At 44.9% G+C, this 26791-nt stretch overlaps 4 protein-coding genes across 4 annotated transcripts; 3 read left to right on the top strand and 1 right to left on the bottom strand.

Moving 5' to 3' along the window:
• Positions 1-47: 47 nt before the first annotated feature.
• On the bottom strand, positions 48-9749 carry cnot10 (CCR4-NOT transcription complex, subunit 10). Its single transcript, XM_037453725.2, has 19 exons — positions 9520-9749; positions 8204-8295; positions 6519-6680; positions 6259-6409; positions 5745-5881; positions 4940-5008; positions 4778-4861; positions 4384-4501; positions 4144-4293; positions 3318-3520; positions 2896-3017; positions 2453-2632; positions 2196-2276; positions 2001-2114; positions 1734-1864; positions 1611-1643; positions 1307-1434; positions 866-941; positions 48-415 (listed from the first exon to the last, which is right to left on the bottom strand). The coding sequence occupies exons 1-19, from the start codon at positions 9533-9535 to the stop codon at positions 273-275; spliced, it is 2190 nt and encodes a 729-aa protein (XP_037309622.2). The 5' UTR covers positions 9536-9749; the 3' UTR covers positions 48-272.
• Positions 9750-10346: 597 nt separating this feature from the next.
• Positions 10347-12359, top strand: calhm6 (calcium homeostasis modulator family member 6). The gene is made up of 2 exons (XM_037453732.2): positions 10347-10935; positions 11928-12359. The coding sequence occupies exons 1-2, from the start codon at positions 10390-10392 to the stop codon at positions 12357-12359; spliced, it is 978 nt and encodes a 325-aa protein (XP_037309629.2). The 5' UTR covers positions 10347-10389.
• A 1549-nt stretch (positions 12360-13908) lies between these two features.
• On the top strand, positions 13909-16401 carry LOC119197437 (calcium homeostasis modulator protein 5-like). Its single transcript, XM_037453730.2, has 2 exons — positions 13909-14748; positions 15452-16401. The coding sequence occupies exons 1-2, from the start codon at positions 13909-13911 to the stop codon at positions 15833-15835; spliced, it is 1224 nt and encodes a 407-aa protein (XP_037309627.2). The 3' UTR covers positions 15836-16401.
• A 3309-nt stretch (positions 16402-19710) lies between these two features.
• riox2 (ribosomal oxygenase 2) lies at positions 19711-26455 on the top strand. The gene is made up of 10 exons (XM_037454576.2): positions 19711-19782; positions 21120-21560; positions 22181-22300; positions 22435-22563; positions 22686-22789; positions 23076-23178; positions 24628-24793; positions 24898-24986; positions 25075-25185; positions 25884-26455. The coding sequence occupies exons 2-10, from the start codon at positions 21126-21128 to the stop codon at positions 26034-26036; spliced, it is 1410 nt and encodes a 469-aa protein (XP_037310473.2). The 5' UTR covers positions 19711-19782; positions 21120-21125; the 3' UTR covers positions 26037-26455.
• The last annotated feature ends 336 nt before the right edge of the window (positions 26456-26791 follow it).

Below are 26791 nucleotides of genomic sequence, written 5' to 3'. Positions count from 1 at the left end.
TTGCGTTTAATGCTATATATGAATTAGAAAAAAGAACACACATTGAATACAGTAAATAAAATTTATTTTCATTGTTCAGACAACACACGGATTCCTCATTCAAATGGAAATAAAGTCAGCTGGTCTACGGTTATTTCCTCTCCTTGTCAGTCAGTCAGCCCCAGCAGCAGTTCAAACAGCTCCTGATGCTGAGGGGAAGCAGCTTTATAAATACCAAGGCTCGTTGGGGTGGGGGTGTGTGTTGTGTGTGGAGGGGTGGGGGGTCTGGAGGCTCATTTGCGCTGAACTTGTGTGAAGGAAGAGGGCAGCTGGACGGGCTGGACGGGTTTCTTGCGTGACTCGGGAGAGACCCTCTGGACCGCCGTGGGCAGCAGCTGGTTCCGTTTGATGATCTGCAGGGCCAGTTGGGTGTTGCCTGAGGACACATGACACAGATTGGGGAGGGGGGGTTATCTCTATATGACCAGGCAAAGCTCAGAAGAAATCTGACAGCCACGTCATCGCGATGCAGATGGGGGGCTCAGCTTCAAAGAGGCAAAGTTCCTCAGATTTACCACTTAACCAAAAGAGTTTGAATTGAGTTAGGTGTGTTTCCATAAACTGGTTTAAAGGCAATAAATTCAGCCAAAGCCCATTTTGGTCAAAAGATGGCATTAAAGGCTCTAATGCTCATTTAATCAAACTAGAAACAGAACAAGTCTAGAACTAGTTTGCTCCAATTGCCACATGTCAGCCCTGTTTCATGCTCTCTGGAGACAAAGACTTGTACCTTATGGAGACACAGCAATAGCAGGAACTTTAGTATTCATTTGACAAAAGGGCAATGGGAGAGGTTTTATTGTATAGTGTCTGTTGGAGGTCTCACCGTTCTGTAGCTCCAAGTAGACTCCCAGCAGGATGGCTTCAGGCGGGATCTCCTTGGTGTTCACCATTGACGCAGCCTGATGAATCAGGAATCAGGATCAGGAAACATTTTTGCCATAATATGTCAGACATACAAGGAATTTGACTTGGCGGTTGGTGCATGACAGCAGACGGTACGACAATCCCTCTCTGCAGAGCGGATGACACGCTGCAGCCTGCCCTTGTCCTTGGCTGTGGCTGCAGCGTACCACACGGTGATGGAGGAGCAGAGGATGGACTCCATGATAGCCGTGTAGACAACACCGATCACCAACAAGGGAACTCGTTTTAACTAGAGATTGTCATCTTACACCACGGTTTAAAAAAAAAAAAAGGTCCAAACAAATCTGCCCCGCTTGAGACAATTTGGAATTTGAATAGGACTTGCTGTCGTCATGGTTACCTGTTGCAGACACTTGCGGGCCTTTTCATACTCGCTCCTGAGACAGTAGGCGCTGCCCAGGTTGAAAAGCATCATGGCCCGAGCTGATGTCACACTGCTGGGGTAACACAGGGGAGTCTGCTTCCCTGCTGCACACACACACACACCTATTACAGAAGTATCCTGGATGAAGTTATTCTTTTTCTAGGGCTGCAAGAATTTTCATTTTTAAACTCTGTCTCATTTTTAGACTTTACAGATGGCTCATATTTGAGTGAGAAAAAGAAAAGTTATTTTAACAAAGGTTGAAATAAGGTGAACTCACAGGACTCTACAGACTCGTCTCCTTTGTCGGACCCTATTGACAAAAAACAACAAAAGAAACAAGCATTAGAGAAGTAAAAGTCTAAATACTACACTTTTAAACTAATATGTCACACCAACAGACCTTGGTCTTGCTCGCTGGTCAGAACCCCCATTGACACGTCGCTGACGTTCTCCGGGTTGAGGTGAGCGATGGCGTCAGAGATCCTGTCCAGTGAGATGAGGGCTTCAGCAGCATAGAGGTGACCGAGGAACCTGAGCAGACAGGAGCAGAGGAGGAGGAGGAGGAGGAAGATGAAAGCGAGCTGAGTGGAGCAGGACACTGTCGAAAGGAAAGATGGAACCAGGTGAACCCACGGCTCGGAGGGTGAGAAACTGACTCGGCACTCACTTGAGGGATCCCGACACCTTGGTTTGATGGAGCAGTTTCTCAGCGTGGTTCAGGGCCGTCAGGTTGTCTCCCAGCGCCAACGCCACGTAGGCACTACACGCCAGGATGGAGCACCTACGCATCAAGCAGTCAGGGGATTACCCTACAGCCCTTTGGGTTCTACGGGTTACTCAACGCTCTGGACAGTGTCTTTACCTGAGGTTTTCTACTTCCTGTTTCCTGAGAGGAGACGATGGAGCAGCAGACAGGAACTTATCGGCCTCCTGACCTTTCCCACTGCAAAACATCCACACACACACGGCCCGGAATTCAAGTGATGATTGACAAACAGGTTTATGTCACAATATCATGTATCATGGTTACGCCCATTCATTGAAATGGATTCTTCATGTGCCTGTTACATTAACGGGGACTAACGTGATGTTTATGTCTGGTGTGGGTTTTTGTACTACCTGCAGGCGTCGCTGTTCTCGCCGCCGCTCTCGGTACTTCTCGACTGACTGAAACTCTTGGAGCCGTTCTCTGTCTTGGTGTCCTGCTGCTGGTGGTCAGGGAGGAGCAGCAAAGCGTTCCTCAGGCAGATGGCTGCAAACTCCATACTGGCTACCGGGATCGCCGCTGACTGGCCCTCACTGCGCAAACACACACATCGATGATGGTAGATCATACAGCTACAGTCCGTCACCACTGATCTACAAGAGGCCAAATATCTCCATTCCATACAAATTGAAGAAAGAAAAGGTCTCTATGCTACAGCATAGCAAGCACGCTCTTGCTTTATCGTTTAGGCTTTTCGCTCTGAACCAAAAGTGAAAATGTTGCATACATTTGTATCGATATGCATGTACTCTGCAGCAGTGCTATTCCCTGTCGGACGCGAGATGTGGACACTGACCTGTAGATGGTATTCTGGGTCGACTGGGATGCCAGCACGATCTTGCGATGGTACCCCTGCCCGACAATAGACTGAACTATCCCTTTTTTACAAGGTAGACCTTTGCTCTCCTGCTCCGACCCCTGGAAACAAACCGACCATGAAGCCACTTCGGGAGCTTCTGTGCTCCCCTTTACACAGCCGATAGCATTAGGAATTAAAAAAGGTCATTTTGAAATGCACATTCAAATTTACATTGAGACTGAAAAAAACATGTCCTTAAAGCAGAGATAACATGTATTTTTGGTTCCTTGATACATAAACCACTTTAGTGGGTTTACACCAGGTATAAACACTAAAACAAATGTAGAAAAAGACCCCAGGTAACGAGTTAGCGAAAAGACGCAACTGGGGAACCTGGCAGAGCTGAAATCCGTTCCTACCCCTTTGTTAGCAGAGATGCAGCACTCGGCCAGTCGCAGCCACAGCCTGGGGTTGGAGTGGTACACCTGCACGGCCTCCATCAGACACTCGAACGCTGCCAGAGGCCTGCCGATGTGCAGCAGCTGAATGCCACAGTTATACAGCAGCTCGTAGCGCTTGTTGGCTAGCAGAGCACACATGGGGATGCCTGTGAACTTCTTGGCTGGAGAACAAAATGCAACGACACAAGAAGAAGGGGCGTGTTACGGCGCAGTGAGACATTCTAAATGGCTGTACTTCGATTTAAGGCCCACTTTGCACATTGAGGCCGTGGAGCTGACCCTTGTTTGAATGATCCTCCCTTTTCTTTTCAGAGGAAAGTAAGAAGTACTTGAAGAAACTATGTGGGTCGCGGACCCGTTTTTAGTGGGTCGCGGGCCGTTGCATGGGAAAATAGAAATTTAAAAAAAAACAAAAAAAAAATTAATGTGATTTTATTTTGAAAGGACTTTTTGTAATGCAGAGTGTCGTTTTTTTTTGCCGGCATGTTTTCAGTTGGTTCCGCAAAGACAACCGCTAGCACCCCCCCCCGACACCACCCCCCTCGTTGACCGATCTATTTGGGTTCTAACCGAAATGGCTGATCTAAATTTCAGCTAAATGTCTCATATTCAAACATTTCAGTGTTGTACAGGCTGTTGTTCCCATGGTGACCAGGTCAAAGACTGAAACATTTCATCTACCACCAATTCTTTTCACCAATACTTTTCTGCTTTTTTATGGTTGGATGTGAAGCTGAAGTCCACTGGGATTCCCCGTTGATGGGGTTAGGCGGCTGTGACTCACATTGCCCGCTGCTCCCGTCTCCCAGCTGTGCGCAGGTGTGGTCGTTCTCCTGCAGCGCCTTCTTGAAGTAGAAAATGCCGAGGTTGTGTTTCCCCATCGCAAAGTGAATGCAGCCAAGGTTATTCCAGAACATACATCGCACGCATTCTCCTGAATGGGACAAGTTGGAACACACACACACTTTAGGAAACACATAAAACCAACAGATGGACATCAATGTTGAGTGTAAAAGTTGCTCACCTGTCTTGATTGGTCCAGGATGCTCTGCGATGTTGGAGCTGTTCAACAGCTTCACCGCTTTGCGGTAGTTTCCTCTCAGGTACTCAAAGTTGCTCTTGAGGAAGAGCGAAGGCGCGGACTGACGGGAGAGGAGACAGGAAACGCTGGTCAGAGAGAAACACACACTTCTACTGGTGACCCTCCCCATAACACCGGCCTTTAGGTTCACTATGGCTGAGGCGGAACAACGGCTTGCTCCATTCAATGGGCATCAATCAACGCAATGTTCAAAATGTAATGAATGTTTGTCTGTAGGAGCTGAGCAAAGCAGCGTAAGGCTCAGGGGGATTTGTATTATAGATGGAGTCCTTCAGCCCAAACCCTCCAGCCCTGTTGGAAGAATAGTTAGACTCACGTTCCCCGCAGTGTTCATCACAGATTTGATCTCCCTTTTGCAGGCCTTGGAGGATTTCATCTGAATGTAAGCTCTCACTTTGTACTGTAAAGGAAACAACAGTCAGCCCCAGTGAAAAGGGAAACACAGGAGCAGTGGATGTTTAAATCTAGGAGCTCTTGCCTGGTGCATCTTTGACTTGGCTGCCTCAATCCTGGCTGTGAACTCTGCCCTCTGGTTTGAACTGTTACTCTGGAATCAAACACAGCACTCACACAGTAAACGGTCTGCCTCCATTTCATTATGTGGCACAGCCGATTAGGGCTGTCAACGAATATTCTATGTTGGAATATATATTTGAAAAGTTGTTTAAATGTGAAAATATTGAAAAATAATAACAGTGGCGGCAGCGGCGCGACTGCCGTGCTACTGTTGTGACTTTATATTGCATGAATAAAATAGACTAGAACAGCTTCATGCACTGGTTTGATTATTTGCTGTTTCATGCCAAGGAAAAGTTTCATTGTTACCACAGCACATCTCGCTCGGAGCGTTCAATATCGGTTCTAAACGCCATCAACTTAAATGTCAATATGTTTCAATCACTGAATGAAGCGTGCCAAATTTGGGACAAGAATCGCGACCTTAAATTGCTTGCCCAAAAATCAGTGCTCAGCATTCGTTGATTGTTGTTGTTCATTTGAAACCGCTATGCACAGAGTGTGACTGTGCGAGCGACTGTCTCCTCCGTAGCAACCAGATATTCAAATGTGTTATTTGTGTTTATTTATTTAAAGTGAATATTTGAACGGCATTTTTTAGCAATTTTAACAGCCCTACAGCCGATATTTAGTTACATTACATCCTTGTACTGAAAACTATGTTAGTGAATTTTTTGTAAAGCAGGAAAGAGGCCACTTTAAGTATTTTCTTTATTATTTAAAAATGGTGCATAGCAACGGATAGTAATGTTGTGTTCAAAGCGTACCTCTCCCTTGCCGTTCTTGTTGCTTCCTTGTACGGAGAGTTTGTCCAGCACAGCCAGCAGATGGAGGGCCTTCTCTGGCTGGAAGGTGAGCAGGTACAGATCCACCAGCAAGAAGCACACGGCCTGAGCGAACCTCTCTTCTAGGACAAATAACACAATGAATGCGTGCCAAACGCCAGGATGACAAGACACGCTGTCCGAATCAGCAGGATGCAGCGGTCACTCAGTCACTATTATTTCCCATGTCATTACGTTATATTAAAACAGGTCAACTTCAATTTAAAATTGGAATATTCCTTTTGAAATATTTCTGGAAATATTTTAATAAACAAATGTTAGAATTAAAAATGCAGCTTTGTAACCCAAAAGAATTAAAAAATGATTCCACTTTCTCAAAGAGCAGCAAATTGCTACATTGGAGGGACTTTCTTGTAAAATAATTTCAGATGCAAATAAAAGCGGAAATGGGTTGACGATGGCTTTGATGAAACCGAAGCAAAACGCCATAACCTACCAAACGGTTCCAGGAACTGGTAAAGCCTCTCTCCTATGGCGATGGCTTCAGAGTACTGCCTCATATGGTAGTGGATGATGGCTTGGTTATAATACAGCAAGCTGTTTTCAACGTCGTCCAACCCGTCGATGTCCTCCGCCGACGTGTGGACCTGAGTGAGAAGGGACAGGACGTCAGGCCAAAGCCGGCAACGAGCAGAGCGTGGATCAGCGAGAGCGCTTAAAGCGCGACAAAAATGGGACCCGGGTGTCAGCAGTTACCTGGTTCTTCATAGCAATGAGCGTCTGCTTCAGAGTCCCCGTGGTGGTCTGACTGCTCTTGTAAAACTCCACGACCGCTTTGTTCAAGGCGATCTTGTAGTCCTCTTTGTTCAGCTCCTGCAGGGCCTCCAGGTTTTTCAGAGACTCGTCGTACTTCCCGGCCTGTGAGGAACAGAGGCGGCCCGTTGCAGCAATTTGTTCTGCTATTTGTGCGTATCAAATCCATCAATGCTTTGTGCAACTGAGTGTTTGTGACGTATACGGTTGGCGGACAATTTGTGAACGTTGTTAAAATGTTTTTACATTTAACGGTACAGGACATAACATGGTCATAGATTCCATGCAAAGTCAATGCTGCCACAGCGTGAATAAACTTTATGGAACAGCCGCACCGCGAAGACACACAGGATGCTGAAACTGAACGCCTGTAAGTTGGTTGGTGTCTTAACGAGAGACGCTGGCACCGAGCCGACACAACAGGTCATAAATCACTGCTGGTCAGCCTGAAGCAGCGTTGGAAGCCGCATCCATCCAGACGCACTTCCTGGAGGAGTCGGTAAAATTCAAGCCGTGTGCTGTGACTGATGATGTCATGAACCCAAACAACACCGTTTGCGGTCCAGATGTTTGTGTAGTTCACACAACAAATAAAAAGGAAACAAGAAAGTGTTTATTTATTTCCAAGGTGGATAGCGATAACTGTCTCTACGGGAAAAAAGACGGAGATAAGACACGCCCCCTTTCAGGCACGAATGAAGCGAATAAAATGGGATGCAAATGAAGCAAAATAACTACAACTTGCAAAAATTTGTTTCGCTTTTGGTGTGAACGCAGCACATCATGCACCGGTGGGACCTGATAGACAGGTGTGTGCCTTTTTGAATCATGTCCAATCAGCCGAGCAGGATGGACTCCAATTGAGTTGTAGAAACATCTTAGGAAACAGGATGCACATTTTGAGCGTCATGACAGAAGGCGGTGAATACTTATGTACATGTTATATTAGTTTTTTATTTTTAATAGATGGAATAAGGCTGTAACATAACAAACTGTGGAAAAATTGAAGCCCTTTGAACACTTTCCAGATGCACTGTATGCATGTGTGTGAGACAAGATGAGGGTCGCAGTTCATTTTTAAAAGAGGCTGCGTTGTTTCCTTTAACAGCTGGCCACTTCAGTTATGACTCAACTCCAACAGGACGATATAGCGTGTCCTTTGGGGACTTTTTTTAAATAAATCAACACGCATTTGCTGCTTCAGTGGGTGTTTTGGGCAGCAGGGGTTTTATTTTGTTCTGTCATCAAGTTATTCACAAAATTAATATAAATCAGTGACTGCGCCCAGCAGTTGGTCACATTCATGAAAAGATGTGTGTGTGTGTGTGTGTGTGTGTGTGTGTAATTTGATGAGTTTTGGCCACGACCATATTTGCTGGCTTCGAAACAATCACCTTGGATCAATACTCTTGAATGACCAAATAAACAGAATTTGTCATTAGAATTCAGAGAAAGCTTATTCACAAGGCCATAAAGGCATAAAAGTCGGACATTTTTAATTGCGAGAGTGGTGTGACCCTCGCTCAATAAATCTCTGCTTTTTGCTCGGCTGTCCTTCTGGAAATGTTGCGTCTGCACCTTTAGAATGATCTTTCTGAATATGTTGGGAAAAGGTGGCGGTGCTTTACCGTAAACGCTTCATATGCGCTGGCTGCCGTTTCTTTCTCTTGATCTGCATTTCCAGGGGATGAGGAGTGGTCGTGCTTTGCCTCGTTTTGCTCTGATCACAATGAAAAAAGAGAGAGGGGAAAAAGAAAAACATTAGCATAAACATGCAACTGAGTCGAGCAACACCCACAGAAGATGCTACCAGGACAAGCTCCGATCTCTTCGTGGGGCGGATTCATCAAGGTGATGCATGTTGACACGATAGCGCATCGCGCACGAGAGCTGCTGGTTTGTCAGCTGCACATTAATGCCGAGAGCCTCTCGTTCCACCACATCCCAAAAGTGCACCTTTTACCTAAATCTAGGGATCGCAGCTTTACAGTTAAAACTGTTATTGCTCTTGACAGATTCTCACCCTGCCATCTGCCCGCGGCAGCAGAAACATAGATTTGTTAAAGTAGGTGCTTTATCTTCTACTGTTCAGCATCCACTTGAGCCCAAATCTGGCTGGTCCCCTTTTCCGGTACAAGTCATTCTCTGTGAACTCTAGGATGATTGTTTTGGTGAAAATCAAGATCAAGAGAGCTTCGGCTGAACAGCAACTGAACCTCTTCAGCATGTCCACATGTTGACTTATGAAATCACTTGTTTCGCTGCTAATTTGCTTTTTGACAGTGAAGCTGTTAAAAGTGGAAACTGAGTGTTTGTGACGTAAACAGTTGGCGGACAATTTGAGAACGTCGTTAAAATGTTTTTACATTTAACGGCACGGGACATAACATGGTCACTCTGACATAGCATCACTTAAAAATATATTTACGATTCATCCATCTCACATCAATCTATTAAAACTCTCACCCGGGGAACTGTCTCACCCTTATAACGTTAACTGGTAGCGTGTTATGCTAACATGTTGGTTAGCCTGTTGGCAGAAGCATCTGGTACGAAGCTAATTACTAGGTGGATTCTGTTCACGCCAAATTAATCAAAAAAGTATCGCAACTTTGATGCTGCTTTGCCAGTAAGAAAATATTTCAATGCGACATTTGTGAATGAAGTTTAGTCTAAACGTGTCTGCAGGCACAGGCAACATGGTGCTAGGCTAACGATAACTGGGATAGGCGCTTTGAGAGGGTTACCTCAATAACGGTGGTTAGTATTAGGCGAAAAGGCATAACGCAAGTCAACAACTGAGCTTTACCAAGGATGCCCTTCAAATGATATAACCAGTTTTAAATATAAGAGACGCAATTAAAAAGTGCGTCTGTTCAAGGGGTTAATGCTAACTCAATTGATGATACATAGCTACCCAGCTAACACTAGCTGACCTACTCACCTGTATTTTCTGCCATTTCTGGGGCCTTTTCAAGGACAGTTAGAAATCCTAGATTTGTAGTGAAGATTATACTAGATTAAAGTCAGTCCACCGGCGGATGAAAAGTTAAAAAAATATACGTGAATAGCTAATCTCCAGTGTTTCACACAGAAGATGTATAGCCGAAATCTGTCTGGTCCGCTCTAAACAGATTCTTCTTCGTGGTTCGTTGACAGTTTGCAAGCAGCGTTGATTGGGTTACACTGCCCCCTGCTGCCACACAGGTGAATACACAGTATCAGGTGTATCAGGTAAATACACACATGGCCAAGTACGTTGCACGGGCAGGAATAACTGCGAGGGACACTAAAGCTGGACAAATAAAGGTAAAGAAGAAATAGGACTGTACTGAGTACAAGCCGTTCCAAATAATTAATGTATAGGTATTATATATACAGTGTATGAAAACTAGCACATAACCACCAATACAAGTGTATATACAAGCCAAATGTTCTGTATATTATAAATGTAAGGGTGTGAATATCGATCTAAATTTGATTAGTGACTTCAAGGGAGCAGTTTCATAGTAATGGCTCTTCTTCAACTCATCTAAATAGCACTGGGGTCACAGTAACTTTGGTAAAAGGTGTGATACTTGGTTATATTCATTTTTAAAATCATGAACAGCTTTTCTAAAAAAGTATTTGTTTATGCAATTAATAAATCTATACATATTTTTATATGACATTATGCGCACAACCTGTGGCAGTATAAACCTATTATAACCCCCCCCCCCCCCCCCTCTCTCTCCTTCCCCTGGGGGTTGAAAACTAACCGAAACGAAGTTTTCAAAGCGCGAGTGTGAGTCGCTCCGTCACACAGCCTTCAGAGATGGACAAGTTCAAGACGGTTCTGGACTTTGCCAACAAACAGACCAACCTCGGCTTCGGCTTGGTGGCGCTGCTCACGGCGGGCGGGGAGCAGGTCTTCTCCTCGGCGGTCTTCAAGTGCCCCTGCAGCGACCTGAACTTCCTCTACGGCATGGTGTTCCTGCTCGTGCCCGCCTTGGCGCTGCTGCTGCTCGGCTTCATCCTGAGCAGGAAGACGTGGAAGCTGCTGACCGGCGCGTGCCGCCCCGGGTCCGCGCGCTGCCGCTGGAAGAGTCTGACCGCCGGCGTCGCCGCGCTCTTCCAGATCGGCACCGTGGCGATGGTGGCGCCCTCCACCTGGATCGCGGTGGCGCTCCTCAACGGGAATTACTACGAGTGCGCGATGACCGGGACCAACGTGAGCGCGTTCAACGGACTCCTGTGCGGGGCGGAGAGCTCCCGGGTCCCGTGTCAGCAGCAGCTGCACAGGTTCCCCTGTGGGACGGGCAGCGACCTGCCGAAGGTCATCAGGGACGACGTTCTGCTCACGCTGAGGGCTCAGTCTCAGGTCAGTGAGGCCGCTTTTGATTTGATCGAAACAACAAACTTTAAAAGTGGCTAAAAAGGCTGAAACTTCCCCAAGGGGGTTTCTTAGCTCGGTGGATTGTTGTATCATCACAGTTCTGAATCTTAGTGGTGCACCTAACTTTTTTTAACATTTAAATAAATGATCAAACAGACGTTTCTAACTATTCAGATATTAAGTAACAACAGACTAAAATTTGGATGGCACCACACACATCACCATAATTAGTAAACTATTATTAGTAAAAAGTTTAGATTCAATTTTCTCTGTGCTGAATTTTTTTTTTCTAGATTCAGATGTGTTTTACATTAGTTTAACTGTCAAGACTGCACCCTTTGTCTTTCTGTGCATAAGCCATGTTTTAAAATGTCAGTCCAATCCATTATTGTGTAAATGTTGTTTAAAACGTTGTTTTTTTATCCTTTCCTTTTTAATATTAAAACGTATAGTTTAAATGTCTTTCTACACTGCTCTCTATGTCAGTGTATTACCAACAGCAGATGTCTGCCGACTCCCCCAGTTTGGAGAGACAGACAGGAGTAAAATTATGTACTGCTGTGGAAAAAGGCGACAGAAAAAGTCCATATCAGTTTCAATTTAGAAAGTGTTTTTCCACCGCTTTACCTTTGCACCAGAAAGCTCTTTCTGTTGCCACCCTAGGTTTCTCTCCACGTGTGTCCCACAGGAGTTTCAGTTGTTTGCAATCTGAAACCTTGCAGCCATTTTACACTTCAAATTTACCAAAGTCACAAGGTAGTTGGCCGAAAAAGAGGAATAGACTCAACGGCTTTAGGCAACTCTGTCGCTCTACAGGGTGAAAAAAGCACGGCTTAATAGGACGGGCCTTAATGGGCCTGAGCTCCCGCCGTGAAGGGCCTTCAATCTGTTTCTCCAAACTTCTCCTGTAGGAAATAAGTAGATAATGACTCAAAACCACCCTTTTGATTCTAAGTCTGTGCCGTGTGTGACCACAGATTGTGGGCTGGCTGCTCATTGCCTCCATCATGTTGTCCAACCTTCTGCTCAACTGCCTGGCTCGCTGCACGTCCCCCATCAGCTACCAGCAGCTCAAGTTCTGGGGAGCGTACATTCAGGAGGAGAGCAACCTGATCAATTCGTACAGCGCCAAGCACGCCAGAGAGCTCGCCGAGAGGAACCTGAAGAGCTTCTTTGGCCGGACCGCGCCGGAAGACATCGTCACCCCTTCCACCAAGGACTGGGAGAAGATCTCCGGCCTCTACAAGTTCCGCACCAAAGACCACTACTACAGCACCCTGCACCGGTACGTGGAGAGCGGTCAGGAGACCGACAACCCTATGATAAGGATGGGCTCGACCATTTCGAACGAGCCCGCCAACACCCCGGCGGTTCTGGGTTTCATAGACGAAGGCAGGATGGTGCTGTGACACGGCCTCCCGGCAGCAGAGGACCGCCTGGGTTGGATCGGCGCTGAATTTGCCGGCGAACCAGGGAGCCGACATCCACCAATATGTTCGACGGCCGATTTAACTATTGGACTGATTCTGACCGGATGATGGCGGCAGATAAAATTGAGAGCTCACCAAGAGTTATCCTGCGCATAAATGCGCACGTGAAACCAAAAATTTTGATGACAATTAGGACCCGCAATGAGCGAAACAAAAAGCTCTCAGTTCTGTTAGCAGTACAATGATAAAATGGATGACAAGAGAAAGCAGTTGGCAACGCAAATGAAAGCAGAGCGGTGATTTCAAATATCAAAGAAACAGCAGCGACAGAGAGGCAGAAGGTGAAGACGAATTCATGCCAGCTCTATCTGCCCACAGTTCATTTCATTTTGAGTTTCATCCGGAAATGTGTCAACTTCACCACTTCCTGTGCAGGACATGTGCAATACAATTAAAGTTACTATGAGGAACTTATAACAGTCTAAAAAGACCAGGATACAGTTATTCAGTAAGGTTAGCTGCAGTTATGTTAATGCTTGCCGGTCGAATTCTGCACCAAATCAAATTCAAATTCAAGGTTCACTTTGAAACTGGATTAGCTCAGACTCAGACAACCTTATGCAGACTGGGATCTGGTTTTGCTTTTGCCTTGGACCTGCTGTCGTAGCTCCATCGGATGGAATAATGCGGCCTGCGAGGAGGACCCGTAACCGGGCCGGTTAGTGGGAATGGAGTCACAAGATCTCTACCATTCTACCACTTGTGTCCTGACCACCAAAAGCCGCACAAAATGAAAGTTCCTCATTTCTTGAATAGAGAGTTATTAAAAATAACAATGAAACTAAAATTAGATACATTGATACACTGATTTTCATTAATTTGTGATGACCTTTCTGATGGCGTTGCCGTAGGAGCAGCAGATAATGATGTGCCTAATGCAAAATCGTAACCATTTCCTGTTTAAGGCTCTCAGAGTGTTCTTATGGGAATACAAGAGAGAAAAACCCCAAGAGGATGTGATCACTTCCTCACCCCACTCTGCTACTGATGCCTCTGTGTCTCTGCGGACAATTGTATGGTTTCTATGGCAACATTAAAAAAGAAAGGAGTCCTTTGTTTTTGTTGTATTTCTTCGTGCTCCCACGTTTTTCCCCTTTTTTGCACACTCCGACCTTCCAGATGTGGAATTGAAAATGTCATCCTCTCTGAGATGCTCGCCGCCGTCACAACGGACTGAGACTTTGTTTGTTGTGTTTAATGACTGAATTTAATGAATGAATTTAATGTGTGCACAAAGAGACCCAAATCCAGATGTCCTATTCATTTCATGTATAAAAGTGAAAAGAAACCAAAGCATGACATCGTCTCTGCTCATTTTGTGTCTTTGTGTTTGCTGTTTGTTTTGCCGGCATGTGATAGCTTCAGGGCGCGTGTAAAAAACCAGACCAGCTGCATTGTTTTGGATGTTTTTTTTGCCTCAACCCAGTGAAGGCTGCGGGAGGAAGCATGTAATGAGGAACAGAGGGTAATGTGGACAGAATGCGGTGAAGCATTAACTCCTTTACTGCTGGGAAAGGAGGTTTCCATTCAGCGGGGGGAAAGCGCGTTCTCCCTTTGCAGTAGGAGCAGAGTAAGAAGGCTCGGCTGTGAGCGAGCGTCAGATTGCAAAAGGAGGCTCCTTGAGGGAGGAGATTCGGCCAAAGGGAGGGGCACAGACCGGGAATCGCTGCAGACACTCAACCTCTTCACTGCTCGCTCTCTTTTGTTTTCTCTTTACCTGATCTCTCGTGGCATTGTGTCCAAAAAACGTCCCCCGCCCGGCACCATGGATAACTTCCAGACCGTCCTGCGTTTCTTCATGAACCAGAAGGCCACCATCGGCTACAGCTTCATGGCTATCCTCACAATAGGCGGGGAGCGAATCTTCTCCATGGTTTCTTTTTCCTGCCCGTGCAACCACGATCAGAACTTTGCCTACGGGCTGACTTTCCTCCTGGGCCCGGCGGCGGTGCTGCTGGTTCTGGGCCTCTTCTTCAGCAGCCGGCTGTGGAGGCTCTACACCGGCTGCTGCCTCAACCCCATGAAGCTTTGCCCACGGGGGAACTGCCTCGGCTGCCTCAGGGCGTTCGCAAACATCTTCACAAGCGCCTGCGTGGCCCCCGTGATGTGGCTCTCGGTGGCCCTGCTCAACGGGACCTTTTATGAGTGTGCCGTCAGCGGCCTCGACGAAAACGTGGTGGTGGATCTGTTCTGTAAAAACAAGACCATGAAGTGTCGGGAGGAGCTCGCCCAAGTGCCGTGTGACCGGTCCACCCTGTCCAAGGATGAGCGCATGGAGCTGCTGCTGATGTTCAGGGCCCAGTCACAGGTGAGAGAGAGACTCGCACTACTCGGGGTCCTGTTAAGGGACGTACGTCTTGTGAAACTGGAGGAGCTTAACATTAATTAAGAAGAGAAATAGATACATTGAGCAATTCCCCGCAGGTGCACCTGGAGACTACATACAAGAGTCTGCCTGTTGTCCGACTCTGGCCCTTTTTAAAATCTCCTCGCGTCCTTGACGACTAGTTTGAGCTGGTTCTGGTCTCAAACGGCTATTGTCCAAGATGCCCAGGTGTTCTGTACTTCTTCATCCCTCAGTTCCCTTGTGTGCCTTATATGGTCATAGCGTTATTTACTGCATTGTCACATCTGCTCTATAGAAAAAAAACATGTGAAAAGCACACAAACAGGAACATCTCACAGATGCTATCCATTTGAATTGTGGGAAATGTAAGATCCAGGGTTTTTGGAGTTTCTTCCATACTATGGAGTAAAAAAGGATACGAGGAACGATATTGTTTAAAAAAAACAGTACCCTCAAAGTGATACCAAAACACAATGGTACTTCATTCGATATCCACAAACGTGTCTCCCCTTCCCCTTGAAGTAGAATATGCCGCTCAGCATCTGAGCATCTCCACCCACAGTTAGAGAAGTGCGATGGTTCACATATTTTACTTTGAGAAAAAGTCATTTTGTTTCATTTCAACACATTTTAGTGGTCCAAGTATTAACCTGTGTGCCCGCAGATCCTGGGCTGGTGTATCATCATCGTGGCTGCGTTCGGGGGCCTCATCTGCACCTGCTGCACAAACTGCCGCTCCAAAGTCAGCTACCTGCAGCTCACGTTCTGGAAGCGCTACGTGGAGAAAGAGAACGAGCGCTTTGACAGTTTTGCGCAGGACTACGCCACCAAGCTGGCCGAGAGAAACCTGCAGAGCTTCTTTGAGAACAAGGACCCCGAGGAGTTCCCCTTCCCCAGCCACAAGGCGTGGGAGGAGATCTCGGCACACTACACCTTCTCCAGGAGCGAGCAGTGTTACAGCACCCTGCAGCGCTACGTGGAGAGGACAGACAGGGACTTTGAGAAGAGACCCGTATTGGACCCGGAGCATGGAATGGAGGCGCTATGAGAGGGGGCAAGCTGTGGTGACTCAGGAACAGATGTCCTACACAGCCACCCTTTCAGAATGTTGCTCACAAGTATTTGCCAAACGACAATGGTACATCTTTCTCTAAGCACATTAAATAATAAAGGGCAAAATACCACTATTTCATACACACTAGCACTCCGTAACACTACATGCATTTAGGCATTTTACACTAACACAGAGTAATTTATTAACAAACTGACTTAGTAAATGTATTACACATCAAGTGTCTCCTGTTATTTGAGTATGTGAGAGAATTAAGGCCGTGGTTTAGTCGATTCACACCTGTTTTTCACTAGTTGATCAGGCCCTCATGTATTTAGTCTGTGTGCTCTTCCTCTTTTATGGGTGAGGTTTTTTTTGGAGCCAGGTATATTCTGCCTTTTCTGTTCCATTTTTGGATCCTCCTTTTATGTCCAGTAAGTTTAAATCCTTTATTGCATTATGTCAAACATGCTTGGACTATCAGATTATCCCAAAGCTATTTTAATGAGAGCTGCAATGGGAGAGACTGAGCTTACTTATTCTGTGTTTTAGAAGAAAATAAATCTGCTTTACATTCTCCATTTGTTTTGGTTGGTTCCCAATGATGATGACAATGAACAGTCATGTGGTTTATAAGTGCATTCACAAAACACAATGAGGTGAGTCAATTTATTCAACTTCAAAACTACATATCATAACGAACTATCTGTTGTAGATTGCAGACAACTGAATACACGTCGGCTCACACCTTGGACATTTCTCAGACAAGTTGAAACTTGAGCTGTAGCTCCACTACTCAACGTCAGCCACTCGGTTTTCAGAAGGAAGGCGTGAAACGTTACACCCACAATTGGAGCGCCTCGCTTCTCATTAGAGGATAAACAGCCAGATGGTGAGTCTTATTTTTTAACTTAGGAAACTCTGTGAAGCACTGAATCTGGGTTAGGAGCCCAATGCACGATTTGCAAATAAAACTGATTATGAACCTGGAACATAATCCTTCCCCCAACTCTTTGAGTGGAGAACTTTCCCAATATTGCAAACTCATTCAGAGACATTCAAATCTAGACACATTGCACATACTAAAAAGGGACAAAAGTTGTAAACAAAGAGACACCACATGACCATAGAGAGATACGTAACAAATACAATAGCACATAAACCACTAAAAAGATTTGGGAAATGGCCGCGAAGAGACAGAAAACCACTATAAGGAGACACAATATGAGCGTTAAGCTTTGTGCTTATTTTACATGACTTTATCACAATCTACAAGAAATCTGTCATGGCTCTGCTGGGACTCCAGTCCTTTTCTTGTGTTTCCTCGGAACCATGAATCAGGGATGCGTTTTGGTTTAAATGTGATTGAGAATGCGTTTTCGTTCGGGGGAGGGACGTCCTTTCTGGGAGACACGCCTTCCACCAAACAGACCACCAAACACAAGCAGCTTAAATACACCGGCTTTCTTCCCACTCATCACCATGTTGTTTTGTCAGCTCAGAACCTCGGCCCCCGTGGCTGCCTTACTGACTAAGAGTATTTTCTCATGCTGTTTATTTGGTGCAACATGTGACTCATATATTTTCCCTTCACCGACTCTGCTGTCTCAGCTCCTCGGTCCTGGTCAACCTGCCGTAACAGAAACACTGCACACATTAGAGTCTGGTTCTGTTCTGTCTGTTAGACAATTGTAAAATGAATGTTTTTTAAGGGCCGTTTGGTGATGCATTGTATGTGAAAACAACACATTCTGTTTGTGCTTTTCTCAAGCACAGTTATCCTTGATGCAGATGTGATTAGTATCGAGAGTGAAGTGGGTTTCTTGCTCTGGTGCAGCATTTAAGCTCCTCACACATTTCTTCCACTTCCTGTACTCTATCTTACTGTTTCACCTCCAACTGCCACCTGCCAAACAACTAACCCACCTCCACCTACAACTTCTGTTAGCCTAGAACCTGCAGGGTGCTGGCAAACCGCTAACTTAATCACCACCTAGAGCCTCTGTTCACCCAAAGTCGACTGAACCTCCACCTGCAGTCTCCTCCTTCAACCCCAACCGCAGCTTCATCTCTTTCGGTCTGTTGTCTTTCTGTTCCGTTCCAGCTTACACCATCTCTTTCTGTGACGCTGAACTTCATGGACCAGAGGGAGCTCTTCTTCCTCCCTGGTGGTCTGAACTCGAGGTCGACGAACCCGGACGCGTGCCAGAGATGCTCCTTCCTCTTTCACATCCGGGACATTGTTGAAGAGTTAACACACAACACACATCACTTTGTGGTAAGAAATTGTCATGTCTACACTTGGAAATGTTAGTTGTCGTATACTGTCTTAAGTTTCTCAATTCTGCATAAGCCATCAGTAAAAGCCTATCAATCGACCAAAATAATATTTAATGTATAGTTCTGTCACACTGTATATATGAAGTTAATGTCTGTAATGCTTTACATTATAATGTATACAAGGCTTTATAATAAGGTTGTCACATGTGTCCCCTGCATTATCCAGAGACTTTTTAGATCCAATCTGAAGAAACCAGAATGCTGCACCCTGAGGCTCTTTTTGGGCCTCTGCTCCAAAAATAGCACACCCATGATAAAAAGTGTAATAACTTTATAACTACTTTGTTTCTCTGGACACATTTTTCTTGGGGATATAGGGGAATCCCCTTGTGAAACCTCAGTAAATATCAGGGCATATGTTACTGGTGAAGAAATAAATCAATATAACACAAAAAAAAACCTTCTAATTTTGTGAATCGACTGATATAAAATCACAAACAGCCCTTTTAAGTCCTATGAAACATGGAGAAAGCAGTCTAAAAGCCTACATTTTTCCTAAATCCGGCTCTGAGCGTTATTTGCCTGTTTTTAGAATGGTCTGATCCTATTGGATCCGACTAAACGGCGAAATTATCCACAGCTTTCGTGGCCACTCAGAAGCCCAAATGAGTACAACGTAAAATTACCCTCGAGAGTGAGGATTGGCTGAGAAATAAAAAAAAAAACAACGCTTAAAACCTGCACAGATAGCGCTGAAATTGCTTGATTTATTTCATGATTTAATTAAAATGTCAAAGTTAAGGGGCATTTACGATTCACATGCTGGATACTTGGTGGCTATTTTTGCTGTGGTTTTGGCAAGGTAAGGGTTCGGGTTATATCAGCGTCTTCTCGGCTGTGTTGTTTTTTTTGTCAGGCCCTTACATGCTAATTTGCATATCATATTTCATAACTTGTTGGAGTAGTTTTTAGTGCAGATTGTAGCCAAGACTCTAATGATTTGAATGTTCCAGGATTTATATATTTGATTATATATTTGACACAATATTCCTGTTGGTTTTGAACATGCAGGATGTTTTATTCTGACAGTTGTCATTAACCGTCCTGGATCTCTCCCTTGACTTGTATAAACATTCAACCCATTGAGAAGAAAACGTATAGGAACTTGTTTTATTACATCCACTGAATTCATGTCTCTCTCAATATAGCTGTTCAAACATATTCTGAATTATTTCAGGTACTTTAACTCACCACCGAACTCTAGACAAATATCTTCAAACATATCAGCCAAAAACTGTGATGTATTGACCACCGGCATTAAAAACAATTCGTTTTTGACTAATCAAATATTAAATAAATCTGTGTGAAAGTAATCTCAGTTCTCTTGACGTAATCCAAAGAAACGTTTGGTTCAATCAATGGACAGAAAGTCATTCAGACCATTCAGACCATCCTCCTCAGGAACCAAATGATTGGTTACCAATCTCATCAAAGCTGTAAATGGCACGAAAAGACGCAGCGGGTTCTGCTTAACAGCGCCCCCCGCCGGTGACATGGCGACCCACAGCTCCTATGCTGGGACCGAGTTTCTAGTCGGACATATTCAATGAAACACATAACTCGCATCGCGTGGAGTTCGTCACGTCTAAGCTGCTGTTCAAGAGGTGAGTCTGTCGAGTCGTTTGTTTAATTCTACGTATATGAACCGAACTGCAGACCTTGAATCTGCTGGGAGCTGCATATCAAAGCGCTAATAGAGAGACTTTGATCGTTCCTAATGGACTGAGGATTTCCTCATAATATGGTTAATATAAGAAACACAGTTGAGACTCTTTAACTGAGGATAGTAATGTTGGTTTTGCATTCAGACACCTCGGATAAAGTAGTCCCAATATAATATCTGCTGATCCCATGCTGCATCATTTCGATGGAGGCGATTTAACCCTTTAATCAGAGGAATGTTGCATATAAGTGTTACCCTATGAACAAAAAGTATCCTAAAACATCTGTAAAAAGATGTTTGAAGAAATGTGAAGGTGTTTGGGCCAGTTATGTATGTAAACAACAGTTGTTTCAAAGTCGGACCCTAATTTGCCTCTTTAATAGAGACAACACGGTATGAAATTGACGCAGTATTAATAAAGCAATTAATTGTTTTAACAAGACAAGGACGTTCAAGACATTTTACCTCACAGAACACAGAAGTGCTTAAAAACTTATTTATATGTATATATATTTATACTTAGTTATTTGTAAATTGAGCAGAGCTAACTGTGACTCTAATAATCCTTACTGACCTTATCGATCAGCTTGCTGTTGTCACCTATGTTCATGTTTTTTGTTAACAACTGAGGAGGTATTTCCTGTAGAAACCCCTGTAAAACCACGCAGATCAAGTCGACCTGTAAGTCATTGAAAGAAAGAATGAAATGATCGAATCGAACGAACGTGAAGCCCGGTTGGGGACGTCTGGAAGAATTCAGCAAAACAACTTTTTTGGTTCTGGTAGATTTATTTGTCAGATCACAGGTCAAGTATCAGCGCTGCGTCTGCAAAGGCAGGAGAAGTTCTGTCGGCCTGAAGAACGCAACACAAGACCCAATCACATCCAATGTGTGGTCTCCTAACATTGATGTAAACATAAGGAACAAAGCGTGAGTGTTGGATGGTGCCTGGTGTGAACAGAACTCTCATCCTTATCAGATCAGTGTCTGCCTGCTTGGCACTTTCTGCTTTGCCCTCTGACCTTGCACTTCTCAACCAGGACAAGACAGTGACTCCCTAAATGAGCACTATGAAAGAGCTTTTGATTATCATCATGATACCTCTGGCGGATTCCCAATTCGGGCCCTGTCAGAATATAAGGAAGCCCAGTTTATTTCTCACCCTGATACACTGTGGCCTTTTAGTAGCAAATGGTGTGTCCTGTACCCCGGAGACTGAGCCTGTTTTCACCATCTCACTGATGATGATATTCTTTGAATTTTGTTTAATTCTTCAGATTAAAATGCCAAAGACAAGCAAAGCGAAGACCGCAAAGAGGCCAAGCACTGACGACGAGCAGCTCCCTCCCAAACAGAGCAAGGTGGCCGACACCCGACCCCCCCTGTGCTTCGACAGCCCCGCCAGCCTGTTCCAGAGCCTCATCCAGCCCATGGGGACAGAGCAGTTCTTCAGCGAGTACTGGGAGAAGAAGCCCCTCCACCTGCAGAGGACCGATCACGACACGGCCTCCTACTACCAGTCTTTGTTCCAGCTGTCCGACCTGCCTAGCCTGTGCTCCGAGGATCTGGAGTACTACAGGGATGTCAACGTCGTGCGCTGCATCAACGGCAAGAAGAAAGTGCTCAACAAGCCGGGGCGAGTTAAGAGCAGCGGTCTGAATAAAAGCTTCGCTCAGAACAAGGCCACCATCCAGTTCCACCAGCCGCAGAGGTTCAAGGTGAGAGAGGAGCTGCTGTTCACTCCTCACAGAGCCCTGTGGATGTCTCACTTTACCATTTCAGATTGATTAAGGTCGGAGAATGTTGGTGTCCTTCCGCAATTTTAGATTGGAGCAAAGTTCTTTTCCCACTGTGGTTTTAGCACAATTACAAGGCCATACAATGCATAGATCCTTCTGTGCAATAGTTCAGTTCAGACAAAAAGAGTCATCAGTGATGAGACTGGAAGCTTAATATTAAAATGTGTGCTGGATGAAACGGGAACAACTTCCTGTTTCAATGTCTTCTAATAATAATAATAATAATAATAATGATGCAACCTATGACGAGCTGTAATAAAAAGACTGTTGTATTTTCAAAGCTCTCCTTCAAACTTCACAGTAGAAATAGAAGGTCACTGTTGGGTGAGCACTATTAGACGATCATCCTTAATCAGACCACTTAGTAGAGTAGCGAGCGCCCAAAGAATGGAGCACAAATGCACCGTTGTGATTCGTTAAGGATCAAGGATCACTTATGTTTGTCCTTGACTTGAAGACAAATTCAACACCAATATATGGAATGTAATATAAAATGTGTGTGTTTGTGTGTGTGTGTGCATATGTGTGTGTGTGTTCAGGATGAGCTGTGGAGGATCCAGGAGAAGCTGGAGTGTTTCTTCGGGGCCTTGGTGGGCTCCAATGTCTACATCACACCACAGGAGTCCCAGGGCCTCCCGGCTCACTACGATGATGTTGAGGTACAGCTGCCATTCAGCAACCAAACTCTTTTCATTGATATTGTGAAGTAGAGCTGATCTTACTCCACACAATACATACCATGGTTTTGGTGAGTTACAGAATATTTGTGTGTTTTGTGGTGCTCTTTGGCTAGGTCTTCATCCTGCAGCTGGAGGGGCAGAAACGTTGGCTCCTCTACACGCCCACCTTTCCTCTGGCATCTGAGTACAGCGTGGAGTCGGAGGAGAAGATGGGCAGCCCGACCCATGACATTTTGCTTAAGGTACAGCAACCATCACTATCTATATATCTATACAGTTAAATAGATATTCACACACAAAGCTGTTTTCTACAACGTATAAAATGTGTTTCCTGTAAGAGTACGATCATCTCCTCCCTTCTCAGGCAGGAGACCTTCTGTACTTTCCCAGAGGAACCATCCATCAAGCCAGCACTCCAGCAGGAGTGGACCACTCCACCCACGTGACTCTCAGCACCTACCAGAGAATGTACGAGAGCTCCTTTTACACGTAGCACGCACTCTAACGCCATGTCCAATCAGTATTAGAGTGGTCACCTGCCTTCTGTACACTAATCTGCTTCTGCACATAAAACAGGAGAAAAAGCCTCAAAAAAGGCTTTTGGCTATGCATGTTAAGCAAAAAAAACCTCCCAGTATTTTATTTTTTGTCTTTAAACTAGATGTACCAGAGTTGGCCTCAATACCAGGAATGAATGATGATGAGTGTCGCGTTGTCCGATCTCACCTATCCTCTCTACCTGTCCCTTCCTCAGGTCATGGGGGGATTTGCTGTTGGACATATTTCCGAACTTGCTCTGCGACCACAGCAAGACTGCAGTGAGCCTGAGGGAGGGAATGCCCAGAGGCCTCCTACTGGTAGGACTCTTTGTTTAGACTACTGCCGTGCTCCTGCCTGACCTCCACTGCTACTGTCCTTATTAAGTAGTCGCATCACTATTGCTGAAGCCATTACTTTATTATCATTGTTTATCTACTACAGCTGTTATTAGTATCAACTTGTGGCGTACTACTCTCAATACTGTTCACGAGATTCTAGATTCGTTGAACCTGTTGTACATCTTTGTCCTACTAACCCGCGTGTCGATGTGTCTTTGGGCTTTAACCCTAGCTGTGACTACAGTGTGTGAATGCTAGTTCACACTGCTAATGATGACACTGTGTATTGTTGTGTGTATGGACCACTTACCAAAGGTCTTTAACACTACAATCATTCACCCATTTATACACTAGTAGTGAGTTAAAGACTTTCGAGTGGTGCATCCGGAATGCGCTTCACTTTTTCCACATTTTTTCCGCCTTTTGAGATGTTTCTACAGCTCGAATGGAGTCCATCCTGCTTTATTCAGCTGAATGGACATGATTCAGAAAGACACACACCTGTCTATATCAGGTCTCTCAGGTGCATGTTAGAGCACAAACCAAGCCATGAAGTCTAAGGAATTGTCTGTAGATCTCCGAGACAGAATTGCATCGAGGTGCAGATCTGGCGAAGGACGCTTTCTGCAGCATCGAAAGGTCCCAATGAGCACAGTGGCCTCCATCATACATGGGATGGAAGAAGTCCTAAAGTTGGCCGCCCAGCTTCTCCGACCACGAGAAACAACATTCTCTGGTCAAAAGTAACAAAGATTGAACTCGTGGCCCTGAATGCCGCGTGTCATGTCTGGAGTAAGGCAGGAACTGCTCATCACCAGGCCAACACCATCCCTACAGTGAAGCGTGGTGGTGGCAGCATCGTGCTGTGGGATGTTTTCCACTGGGACAAACTGGGAGGCCAGTCAGGATGGAGGGAAAGGTGAATGCAGCAATGTACAGAGACATCCTTCGATGAAAACCTGCTGCAGAGCGAAAGCACACAGCCGAGACAACAAAGGAAAGACAAGTCTGGGAGTGTCCTTGAGTGGCTCAACATCTCTGGAGAGATCTGGAAGATCTGGACCCTCGATCCCCGTCCAGCCTGATGGAACTTAAATGGGAGAAAGTGCCCAGAAACAGGTGTGCCAAGCCAGTAGCATCGTTCCCAAGAAGACTAATTGCTGCCAAAGGTGGTTCAACAAAGTACCGAGCAAAGGCTTTGGATACTTATGTACATGTTATATACTCGTTCTTTATTTTTAATAAAAGATTTAATCAAGCACAATACTCCACTGCCCTCCCGGGAGGATTTGACACGTGTACACATTGCAAAGCCCTCTTGGGCAAACTTGTCCTTTGTAATTTTGAGCCATACAAAATTGAATGAAATTGAATTGAAAATCCAGTCTCTTCAGCAACAAGCACTACCATGGACTGTCTGGTTTCTAGGGTGACAGTGACAACTTGGACACCAGCAGTACACTGTCTGCTGGTCTCAGATCGCTGGCTGACAGGTTGGAAAATGGGACGCAGCAAGTCCGCTCCACCCACATGAAGAGAGACTTCATCATGAACAGGCTGCCCCCGTACAGCCAGCAGGAGCTGCTTCAACCAGGTGAGCTGGTTTGTGCTTGTTCGTATGCAACGTCACTACGTTGAAAGAATTCACTTTGCTATTTGGTGCCCATGTGCATCTGTGTGTGTGTGTGTGTGTTACAGCTGGGAAGATTCCTGCCTTGGAGGATATGGTGTGTTTGAGGTTTAAAGATCACATTGTGATCACAGTGGAGCCCAGCCACGAGAAAACAGTGAGTTCATCGGAGATATCCAGGTACACAGACAAGGAAGAGGTCAGTGAAATGCTCTGCTCAGCATGTGTGTGTCTGTGTATTTTAGGATGAGGCCACACAGCTGGTAGTCTTTGTCCTACACTCTTTGAAGAACCAGAGGGAGAACCACATGATGGGGGACAGTTGTGATGAAGAGGAGGAACAGGACACCTCCAGGGTAAGCTGCTGAAGGCGCTCACCTCGTTGAGGTGCTTCTGGTTTGAGTGAAGGCACCATGACAACGCCACAGAGAGACTGCACAAACCTTTTCTTGGTAACTGATGTTCAGCTTAGATGTCTGTGTATGCTCTTCATCCTGCGTCACTTAACCTATCAGTATCATCCTGGATTCCAATGTTTCTGAAAGTTATTGACAGTTATTGATATGCTTGGCCTATTGTTTTTGACAAGTAAGATTATACATATAGCTCTTTAAATTGTGTAGTTTACAGACTTTTGAATCAATTATTCAATCCGTGTATAATTAAGCATTTAGTTCTACTGTTTTTGATGACCTCAGAGCAGATGGGCATATCCACTGCGATCATTGGTGCCCGACGGAAGGGGAGCTAGACCCCAAAGAGAACCACTGCACGAAGAAATAGTTCCAACTAATTCTTCCGGTTTCAATTTTTAAAAAGTGAGCAGCTCTTTTAACAATCTCTTTAATATAAAAGCCTTTTCAAAAGACATTTGTCTTCAGTTGTAGCCGATGGAATTGGGCCCGAGTCTCACTCTCAGGGTGGGAAAGTCAGGAAACATTGGGAGAGGAACCGTGCATCTAGTGGTCATATATGCGGTATTTACCAAAGTCCGGTATTTGGGAACCATTGCATGGCTGAGAGAGAATGTCCCAGATTGTCTTTGTCTCTGCAGGGCCTGCAGTTCCCACTGTCCCACCTCCAGGCGCTGCGGCAGCTCCAACAGGCGCAGCAGCTGGCCGTGGACCAGCTGCAGCTGCCCACGCAGGAGGCCAAGCTCAGCCTGGTCCTGGCTTTGTGGAGTGAGAGTCTTCTGGTTGTGTTATAGCAAACGGCAATGCCAAATTATCACCAAAGTGAAGAATGAAATCCACATCTGTTGATATTTACCAAAAGCCCCTCAACATTTGCTTTGTCCTTCTGCCCTGCTGAATAAATCATCAGCTGAAGTATTGATGTGTTCCACCAGCTTCTGTAATTCAATTCTCTCTCAGACGCAACAGTCTGCAGGGTAACTAATATAGTGACTCTAAATACTGTTGGATAGTGGAGTTTTTATTCACACATGGATATTATTATCTTTTTTTTTAAAGGTTACATTTTAGTTCTGGTAGATTAATAATGCGTAACAGTTTTACAAAATACAATATTAAATATTAATATAAACGTATATAAATATTTCCATTTCCAAAACTGAAATGACTGAGAAAATGCCTGACAGTTATTACAATTATCAGCAATAAGTGTGGCGCAAGTGGATTCATTTTTATCTTTGAATAACTTTGCTTTAGTTGAAAGGCGCCACACACCGCAGTGGTTTGGACAGATTTTTCGATCAGGCTAAATGAATCAGCCTCTTCATTAACGTGTGCTATGTCAACACAATGCAGAGATGTAAGCTGTTAAATAAGCTCAAATAAATTTACAATGAATGAAAATCATATTAAATGAAATGTATGATATATAGAATTAATAAGTTGCAAAAAGTAAGTGCTTCAATAATATTTGCTTTTTTTGCTTTAAACACTAAGAAACATCTGACTGGTTAATTAGTTTTAACTTCATTTGTCAATAAATGGCTGT

Source organism: Pungitius pungitius, chromosome 11 (assembly GCF_949316345.1).
Source record: "Pungitius pungitius chromosome 11, fPunPun2.1, whole genome shotgun sequence".
Lineage (NCBI taxonomy): Eukaryota > Metazoa > Chordata > Actinopteri > Perciformes > Gasterosteidae > Pungitius > Pungitius pungitius.
Note: the sequence above shows the minus strand (reverse complement) of the source record. Positions and strands in the feature narration are given on the sequence as shown.